The sequence below is a fragment of the Lepeophtheirus salmonis genome, chromosome 6 (genome assembly GCF_016086655.4).
Source record: "Lepeophtheirus salmonis chromosome 6, UVic_Lsal_1.4, whole genome shotgun sequence".
NCBI classification, from domain to species: domain Eukaryota; kingdom Metazoa; phylum Arthropoda; class Copepoda; order Siphonostomatoida; family Caligidae; genus Lepeophtheirus; species Lepeophtheirus salmonis.
In genome coordinates, this window is record NC_052136.2 from 37,940,548 (window position 1) to 37,951,255 (window position 10,708).

Consider the following 10,708-nt stretch of genomic DNA (forward strand, 5'->3'; position numbering starts at 1 on the left):
TGTAACAAAAAAAATAAAAAAATATTATTGTCCTAACGGAAAAAGGGATGCCGTATAGTAAATACGAAAAAAAAAAAGAAATGGAAGAATAGAATTGGCGAGTTAATATTATTATGGATGAAGGAGGAAAATATTTGTAATTATAATGGCCAAAAGGATGGAAGAACTTCAAATGTTGTCTGGCGACAAGTTTTACTAAATTCCGGAACATTAATAAAATATATAATAAAGGTACGTCTTAGTAATATTATATAATAGTAGATATCTCTAATAAAATAGTAATTTCTATTTCTTTTTTTATATAAAGTAATATAATCGTATGAACCTTTACTCATTTAAATACTATGCTTATTATTACTTTTATCTGAAATGAATAAAAATAAAATTGACTAATTTTTTGAGAGTAGAACGTATTTGCAAGGCCTTTTCTCAAATTCAACAAAATATATTTGGGAATGATAAAAAATTCCGTATAAACATTTAGAATATACAAATTTAATATCTAGATTAAAGTTAGTAGAAATATAAGGTTAGACCATCATGTAATCGGACTTGCTAGAATTTTCAATTTGATGTAACATAACGCCTGCTTGGCAAGACACTCAGATTTTGACAAAAAATGCAACCAATCATAGTCTATGACATCATTATATCTAGAATTTTCAATTTGATGTATCGTACCGACTGCTTGGAAAGAAAGACAGATTTTGACAAAACATGCAATCATTAATGGACCATGATGCCAATATGAAAAAGCACTGTGGAAGTGAAACATCAGTCGTACACGAGTTAGTGTATTACCTTGTAATTCTATTAACCTTGGTCTAGATGTTATATTTTATGTGCCTCCCTTTTTCCTGAACGAGAATTTCGCTGAGGGGCATTTGCTGATATTTAATATATATTGATTATATATTCAATAACATATTTTTAATTTAGCAATTTTTTAATTTATATTATGATAAATAGGTATTTTTTATATGCTATCATTATCATAAAGGTATACTATTGTGTGTTTTTTTGCAGAATAATATTATCCTATTAATTATATTCATTAATGATCATAAATAATAGCATCTAGTTTGAATTATATTCTAATCTTGATTAGGATCTAATTGCAGGATAAAATTATATAATCGTGACGTCTGAGTAATGGAACCTTACAGTTTCATGATCTAACTATTACACTTAGTCTAAAAAGTGGAGAGCAGTGGCTCTTTAGCCCTTATGGTTTCGGCGCCGCTGCTATACAATGTCAGAAGCCGAGCTGTGTTCTTAAAAATGAAGAGGCTAGTAGTAGGAAAATAACAAGGGTCGTGGTAGAGATAAAGTTACAGGATCCCCTGCTGCATTATATATATATAAAAATATATATAATGTTCCTTTAATTGGTTTGATGGAGTAGCACTGATTAAGTATAAGTAAACATTAAAGTATTACAATTACTCCATCTATACATAAAGTATATTTCTTTCTCTAGGAATCACCGGGTTGCGAACGTACACACTTCAAGTTCAAGAAAATAACTCCTGAGTGTGCTGTCCATGAGCTATGACGATTCCTTGGGGACTTGGTTATTGGATTTTTTTTGAAAATAATTGGAAAATTTAATTTTAATCCACAGCTATTCAAAAAAAAAATTTTTTTGGAATAAATTTCAAAACTCAAAAAAGAAAATTCCAAAATTAAGTTTTAAATAAAAAATAATTAAAAAAAATTTCGAATATAAAATTTTCAAAAATTAAATTTTCGGAGAAAAATTTTAAAAATCTATACTGATTCTCAAAAAATTAAATTTAAAATATAAGATTCTTTGAAAAAACAATTCAGATATTAAATTTTTCCGAGACAAATTTCAAAAATCCATAGCTATTCACAGGCAATTAAATTTTTTGGAATTTAAAAAAAAAAAGTACAACAAAAGTATAACATAAACACATAAATTTTTCTATATGTAGTAAATTAGTAAAGTTAAAACAGTAAGAAGTAAGAACAATACCATGTATACTTAGTACAACTACACTATTTAGACATTAAGGGTCTTTAGTGCTCACATAAAAATGCACTATGTTTTTTGTTGTCAGCTGTCAATGTTTTTGCATCTGTTCTTCTAATTAATCTTTTGAACGATGATTGATATAATTAGCGGTTAATAATTCCCAACAATGATTGTGTAATGATTCCATTATCATGAAGAATTGACTAATTACCCACTGATTTTGGGCCTTTTCCCCCTGTTTCTTTTCTGAAGAAAGGTTCCGTGATGTAAAAATATAACGTATTGTAACCTTCTCCCGAAGAGGCGTTAACTTGGATAAATTTTGTCTATTAATTGGACATACAGGATCAAGAATTTATAACACAAAAACAAAATCCTAAAATAGTCTTTAAAAATACCTACATATTTATTGCAATATCATTTTAAATGAAATAAAAATATGTAATTCCATATCAAATATCCTTCTTCGGCCAAATGTCTCAAATGGACATTGGGTCATAGAATTTTCATACACCTGTAGGCCACATAATCAAATTTTACTCTGTTGTATGGGAGAATGGGGCAAGTTGACGCATTTTTCACTTTTTGGCAAATTACTCACCCCACTTTTAGTATTACAAAAAATGTGTATTTTGATATATTAAAATTTCATTTTAGAAGATATTTGAAAATATTACTTACGAAGTTCTAAAAATTCACGTAATCCATTTGTTTCTAGTTGAATTTGCTCACGTAAAGTGTCACCCAAAGAAAAATAAATTATGAATATAAAGAAAGTTTTGTTTCCACTAAATATAATCAAACTTTCTAGGTGATTGATATATATATATCCCTTCATAACAACACAAGCATCAACACTACATACATAATACAATGACGACCTCACATTTTACAAATACTGCTCTACTTTTTATTTCATTTGATCAAAGTACCTTTTTTTTGTCATCGAATAAAAATGTGTTTTTCAACTGGACTGTTTAGTTCGTACAGAGTGCTAACAAATAACACACACCTATCCTCATCTCCATAACTTTTTTTTATGTGGAAACCAAACATTCGGAATATAAGAACAAGTGTGTGTGTTTTTCCCCTCATACCTGTAGGTAGAAGTTCAAAGAGCTCTGCATTTCTTATTTCTGACATAAAATTTGACTCTTCGTGATGAAACACATCATCTATTTGACAATTATTGTTCTCTGTGGTTCGTAGTTTCTTTTCGTTTATATTCCCTGTACTATTTTCATTGGTGGAGTGTCACGATTTTCACTGGGGAGGCCGTTTTTAAATTTTAACGCACCTACGCTACAGACTTACAAATGTCTATTACAAAATTTAGCCCCTTGAATATCGGATCTTCTTTCGATTTGGTGCCCCCCCCCCCTCGGAATTATTTCTCACTTTGATTTAAAAAAAATAAAACACACAAAATTTTGAATCTTCTTTTAAAAATACTTTTGTAGTATATTTGATGTGAAGATATAAATTTTATTTTTCTCAACAGTATTTTTAATAAATGCTATGTAACGTAAATTTTATTAAATGACCTTTTTGAAGCAAGAAATTAATCGTTTAGATTATTTTTGCAACTTTTTTTTAATCAACATTTACAGAGAAAAAAAGGGAATTTCCATTTAAAGATTTATTATTTTTTCCCCGAATTTAGTTCCCTTTGATTTTTGGTGCACTTTAAAATACTCTCCGAAACTGCTTGGCTTATAAAATATCCAAACCAACGCTTAACTTTATTGTATATTTGGGCTTTTAAACATTTGTTCATTTTTGGAAATTACTTTTTTGAAAATGTCAAAATGCAAATTTTCTTCCTTAAAAGAATTCATTGAACATTAACAACAAATTACAAATTATTTTTATGTAATTCAATCTATTTTGTCGTTGTAAATTTGGTTCATGAATTTATGTGGAGAAAATGATTATTTTGAACATGGCAAAAACAAAATGAAGTCTACCTTTGATTAAAATTATACATAATGAAGTATTATGTAAATTTTGATTGAGTAAGAGAACATATTATTTTATTGATTGACAACTGTTTGAGAGATGATTCATGTCAAGTTCCAGGACATTTCCTTGATAATAGAAATGGAATAATAGTATTTAATATATGTTGTGTACATGTTGGGATTTTATACAAGTGGTTCCATGTTCAAGCAAATTGTACAAGTTGCAAGTAAAAAAAAAAAAAATGAGTAATTTCAAATAAATAATTAAGAGTACTTTAATATTTTTATATTCCATGGAGTGTCGATATATTAATGATTACTCGTAAATAAAATTAAATTAGTTAATTTCAATATTTTTAAATGAAATAATGATATAAATTAATGTTTAGTATTTAAAACGACTGATACTTTATTTTTATAAAAGTTACAACTTGTACACAACATATTATAAATGAATAAATAATTCATTATGAAACTATTTTAAAATGTGCAATTATTTTTTTGTTTCACGCCTTTTTGAAAACAATTATGTATATACTTTATATTACACTTAGCGTTACAGATAATCCAACAAACCACAGGCTGCTATTCACTATGTCCATTGGTTGTTCGCAAAGCACGAAATACAAGAGGCAGAGCTGGACCTGAAGGAACTGTTGTTGAGGATGCTATTTATAATCCCACAAATTATGGTTCAACCCCTGAGGAAATTCAGTCCACATCTGAAAAAGAAGAGGAGAATGAGGATAGAGACTCCATGCAGGGATCATTACCAGATATTTTGGCTGAAATTGGATCACTAGATGGTGATTTAAATAGCAATGTTAGCATTGATATCCCTATTTTACACTATTCCTTTGATTGTGAGTCAATCAATAGTAACGATCCCCTAATTAAAAATAGAGAACTTTGTCTCACTCCAGCATCAAATCTGTACAAATTAATTAATGTGACAGTAGGGGATATACGATCATTTGACAATTCAAGTGAGGCAAGTGATATTGATCAATCAAATACAGGCATAACCACTCACTCCGTCGAATTGAATAATAGTTTTATATCAGGAAATGATGAAGAATATAGCACAAATGTTCCAAATACATCCAAATCTTTAGAAGGTCTAAAATATGAATTAGAAGTTGAAAAATCTTTAATCAAAGAAAACGAACATAATCAAATTGTAACTCCAAGTAAAGGACCTAAGAATGTAATTGATAAACCAAAAGTTTCTATAGTAATAAGTAAAGATAATAAAGAGAATTTAAAAACTACCACTGAAGTTGAAAGCAAACATCATCTGGATATTGATGAAACGGTCGAAAAAGTTGATAATACCATTAACAAAGAAATACAAACATCTTTTTCAAATAATTTATATGAAAATGTTCATTCCAGTCAAGGACAAGAGGCTAAAGAAGATGAAATTATTGAAAAGGAAGAACTATTGAAAGATGATAAAAATGGGAACAAGATTGAAATTTTAAGGCCCTTAGATAATAACAACGACATGCAATCAAATGTAGAAAGATATACCACAAATGGAAGTCAAATTGATCTGAATCTTACACAAACTGAATCTCCATCCAAAGTGATGACAAATAAAAGTTATTTAAATTTTTCAACCAATATTGATACAGATAATGCTTCAAGTAATCATGAATCAGAATATCAAAATAATAAAAGTAAAATGCATGATCAAATAGATATTGATGAAGAGAGTGAGGAATTTATAAAAACATCAGATTCGTGCGGGAGGAACAATAATTTGGAATATTTAAATAGAGATGGAATGATGGAATCTTTAATAAATGACAGTGATGAACTTCACCACAAGATTACATTAATAACATCAGAATACGACGATATTCAATCAAGGGACTCAATTTCAAATGAATCAGAGTCAGAAAGGAATAAAAAGGAAATCAAAATCCCATTTACAATTATCCAGTCGACAGATGAGCAATATTTTGCAAATAAAGATAAACCTATTGATAGTGAAAAGCTTACAGAGAATGAAAAAGTGGATGTAACTGTTGTAGAAGTTAGAAAAGAATCTAAAGAAGATGATGAAAAGTCTTCTTTGAACAATCAAAGTCAATACATCAGACAAATAGCAAAACAAAAAAATAAGAAAGATGATCTATCCTCGAGGGAGGTGAGATTTCTAGAACTCGAACAAGAAGATATATCGTTTACAAAAAGAAATATTAGGGACGTTAAAAAAAAATCCGAATTAGAAATGGATAAAAGTAATAAAGATTATTCTACCCATATTACCATGGGCAATAACGATAGTTCTGAAGCTTCGTCTAAGCTAATTAAGAGTAAACCACATTTAATAGATAAAAAAACATATAAAAATGAAAGTACCAAAGAAAGTATAACTAAGTTGAATAAAAAATATATCCCATCCTCTAAAAAACAGAATCCTTTAACCCATGATACATCTTCAGTTGAAACAAGTCATCTTGAGGAATCGGGGTCAGAAGTGTACATGGATAATGATAATCGACAGGATAGAACTGATTTTGCCAAAAATTATGAAGAAAATTCGAAAATAAGAAATCACACAAATGGAACATTTGGCAATAAAACTGAAAAAGACAATATAACAACTACATCGAATAACGAAGTAGGAATTGTAAGTTCACAAAATATTGAATCCATTGAGAATGATCGGGATTTAGAAGAGAGTAAGTCTAATGATAACATTGATATTATATATTTTATTGAAGAAGAGCATTTAATTTTAGTGAACAATAATCCAATAGATCAACAAAACGTTTATGAAACAATATCTTCAGAGAGCACTGAGAAAGAAGTTGAAATTCCTGCTGGAAATCAAATCTCTGGCTACGGTTCTACAGAAAAATTCACCATTAATTTGACCACAACTATTTATGAAATAGTTGACGAGTCCAATGACCAGTGCTTGAACAGCTCAACTTCTCAATTTTCATTAAGTCATGAAAATGCTGTAGACTCCTCACTTGCTCAATCGGTATCAGTTGACGACGGATTTATAGTGAATGATACTCAAGAAGCTTCTATTTCTCATTCTCGGAAACGCTCACAATGGTATAAAAGAGAGCCTATCTATGGAAAAGGGGATACTCAATATATGTTATTTAAACATGATTCAAATGAGCCGATTGATAATGAAGACGACCAATCAAATGAAAAATGTACAATTAGTGAGGAGAGTAAAGAGGCTCAAACTTCTGACGATGAAGAGGCCTTTGATTTTGATTCGGGTGAAAATGTAGAAAGCATACTACCTGGAATTATAAGAAGCCATTTTGAAACTGAAACATATGACAACGAAGTCATTAATCAACGAATCAGTGTTCTTTATGATATAAGTGAAGAGAGTAGTTCAATATCTGAAAGAAGTAATAACGAAGAAAAGTTGAGCTCAGATATTTCACTGACTGATAGTACATCTACTAAATCAAGTGCAGGAAATGTAAATCATTCAACACCTTTTGAGGATAAACTAGAAGAAAAGGAATTGCAAATTAAAATTGAAACATTGCAAATTGATGACTTGAAAGAAGTAGAACATTTTGTACAAGAGCCTAACCATGAAAACGAAGAACGGCGGATAAATCTTTCTAATACAAAACTGGTCAGTGAAACTAATAATGATGATGCAAGTATCAACGAATTTGATAGTATATTTGATTACGATGATAAACAAGATGAGGAAAATGAACATTTAGATAAGTCATATGAAGAATCAACATCCGAATTTCTTCCAGCAAGAGGTAATTTAACTGAGACATCTACATTTCAATTAGAAGTACAATCGGGCGATATAGAATCTTCAACCGAAAAATATAGTTCAGGTTCACCAGAAACTATTTGGAATGATCAAAATGACTTATTGGCTAGTTTGAATGAAACTGCGACAAATGTTTTTGAAGAAGGTTACAAAGAAACAGAGGAAATGACTGTGATTAATGAGTCCATCGAAATTCCAGTAGATTGTTTGAGTTCAGAATCTTCCGGACAGTATGGATTTCAATTGCTGAATCCGTTATCTAGAAATAACTCAACGAGCGATGTAATATTGGACTCTCCATCAGAATATACTAGTGAAAGTGAAAAATGAAATACTATTTTTCAATTCAATGCCAAGTAGTTGGTAATTGCTTATCGTTTGTGGCTCCTTAAAGCCTAGCATTTTAATTCATGGAAAACAATTATTTTTTAAACATGGATGAAACTATTATAAAGAATTAGAATATAAACATTACAGAAGCCATATAACTACTTTTTCAGAATCTGCTCTCTGATAATAACATGTTAATGCTTTATTTGTTCTGTATTTCATTCAGGCTCAGTTACTCATTTTATCTTAGTACGAGCCATGACGTTTGCAGATGAACATCTTTATAAACTAAAAGTTTTATACAAAACTTCATATTTATTATCTAATTTCTGTAAATATATGTAGTCATATCAATTTGAAATAGTTTAATCTCTTTATATAATAGCTTTGTCATTTATATTATTTGTGATTCAGCATTTTATTTGAAATAATATGTTATTCATTCCTACTTATGTACATGTTATGTCCATTATTGGTCCTAATTGAATTCCTTGAGCTTCCTGTTTTTTATGTGCTTTATTTCAATTCAGTTCAATTTTCTTAAATAATATGGACAAATAAGCAAATAAATTTTTACAAAATGTAACATGAATTCATTACAAAAATGCAGCAAGTGTTTAAAGTAAGGCTTGTAAATAAACTAATAGTGAAGTGTTAAAATCAAATCAAGTCACGTAAAACTAAAAAAAATATTTACAAGTAAACATGCAATCTCATTATTCTAATAATTTGAAAAAAAAAAACGCCGGAGTATTTGATGTAATTATAATTTATTATTCAACCGTTATAAAAATGGGAAAATATTGTTTATTATCAACTGTTGGATTATTTACTTTGATTTTCATTTACATCGTTTTCTTTTGTGGAAAGATGGTACTGAATCTTAGAACTTGATTTAAAAAGAAGGCTTTAAAGGCCAAACCTTTCTGAATTGAAAGTTTTAATGGTCATATTCGTCTTCTACAGCTTAAATAACAGTAATAAATGTGGGTTTCAGCCTGTGGGCAAAAATGCAGTTCATTGTGTTATAATTGAAGCACATTTCTTTGGTTATTGATGAAGTAGGAAGATGACTTGAGGAAGGAAGCTGATTTAATATAGGAGGGCTTGAAGTAGGAAACGGATTCAAATAAAATAGGGCTCTAGATTGTTAACGGATTCAAGAAAGCAGAGGGGATTGAGGGTAGAAATTGATTTAAGGTTGCACGCTCCTGGGTTGAAAGAGGGCTGGAAACGGATTTAAGGAAGGATAAGTGCTAGAGTTAGGAAATGTACATGAGGTAGGATGTAAGCTTGGAGTAGGATTGAGGTAGTCTTTCTTGAGGTAGAAAACATACTTAAGGTAGGAGGATAGTTTGAGGTAGGAAACATATTAAAGATGGGAGGAGAGCTCGTAGTAGAAAGAGGGTTGATGTAGGCAACATATTTAAGGGATGAGGTAGGAAATTGAATTAACGTAGGAATAATCCTCGAATTAGGAAAGAGATTCAAATCAATACTTTGCTGATTTTTTAAGATTTAGACTTCTTCCAATGCTTCGATCAGCAGAAACCTTGGAATGTTTCTCTACTAGAAAATGAGCTGAGATTTATCCGCTTTCCCCTGAATTACAATGAATGCTGAAAGGCCCATAATAATGATTTTTTTTTTCAGACCTCTGAAAATGAATCAAAAAATAAATGGCAAACAAAAATATTTCTAATAGAAATCATCCACCCACAGTTAATGCATTGCATTTCAAGTCCAGGAGCTAGACTATAATACAATATTTCATGCTATATAAGTTATGCAGTACAATTAGGCCCTTTCTAGCAACTTTTTTGTAATAAGTATAGATGAAGTAAGATTTTATATATGTATTTTTCAATATAGGAATCATTACAGACTTATGTTCAAGCTGCTTAGAAATCGCGCATTGCCTTATAAAACCATGGGTTGATAGAAACTTTATTGAGGAGATCTGATGGATCAATGGTATGATGATAATATTATTAGAAGTTAAGTTCTATGTTCCAGACTGAATAATTTCTAGATAATCCAAATTACATCTTAAACTCAAATTAATGTTGGAGAGTAGCGTAGAGAAAGAAATGAAAGCAGCAGCTTAGGCAAATTCATTAAAAAGTTCATGAAAATATTGTGTGAATCAAGATTAAGTTCAAATCGGGACATGAGTACTACAGAATTGCTAGAGGCTAAGCGCATTTGAATTCAAAATAGGGAGCAATAGCCTCCTTAATTATAAACTATAACTTTATTTTTGAATCATCTCATCTTCATATGGTCAAAGTGAGAATAATTTGGTCATAGTACCGTGCAATCAATGAGGATTATAGTTACTCTTGAAACTCCTATTCCGATTGAAATTCTCAGAATTTTAAATGATCCATGACTTTAATGTATATATTGGCTAGATGAGTCAAGATTTTTGGTATTGATCTATCTCGTTTGTAGAAAGTAAAACATAGAGGGCTTCATAAATTGAAATTCTGAGGGATACATTTGTTATTAGTGTTTAATCTACGATTCAAAGTTGGTCACAGTGTGCCTTTTATATCACTGAAATTAAGTTCTCTGGATGCCTTAGGATATAAAGCAAAGAGCAAGGAGTAAAAACTCTGAAGTTGATTAAAA

The 10,708-nt window shown here is 29.8% G+C and overlaps 1 protein-coding gene across 5 annotated transcripts; it reads left to right on the forward strand.

Annotated features, from left to right (window-relative positions):
- The first annotated feature begins 77 nt into the window (after window positions 1-77).
- LOC121120110 (uncharacterized) lies at window positions 78-8,657 on the forward strand. 5 transcript variants are annotated; one of them, XM_071889397.1, is made up of 3 exons: window positions 78-231; window positions 4,515-6,653; window positions 6,714-8,657. In XM_071889397.1, exons 2-3 carry the CDS (start codon window positions 4,718-4,720, stop codon window positions 8,072-8,074), a joined length of 3,297 nt encoding a protein of 1,098 aa, XP_071745498.1. In that variant the 5' UTR covers window positions 78-231; window positions 4,515-4,717; the 3' UTR covers window positions 8,075-8,657. The 5 variants fall into 5 exon arrangements, with proteins under 5 accessions (XP_071745498.1, XP_040570878.1, XP_040570875.1 ...); XM_040714942.2 differs by lacking the exon at window positions 78-231 and adding an exon at window positions 2,970-3,200 and having other exon boundaries at window positions 6,696-8,657; XM_040714943.2 differs by lacking the exon at window positions 78-231 and adding an exon at window positions 2,970-3,200.
- The last annotated feature ends 2,051 nt before the right edge of the window (window positions 8,658-10,708 follow it).

Bases quoted from the DNA above. Each gene is read 5' to 3' on its own strand.
- LOC121120110 (XM_040714941.2), top strand. From the start codon at position 3,161: ATGAAACACATCATCTATTTGACAATTATTGTTCTCTGTG. The intron at 3,201-4,514 runs GTTCGTAGTTTC...TATTACACTTAG, and splicing joins GACAATTATTGTTCTCTGTG to CGTTACAGATAATCCAACAA.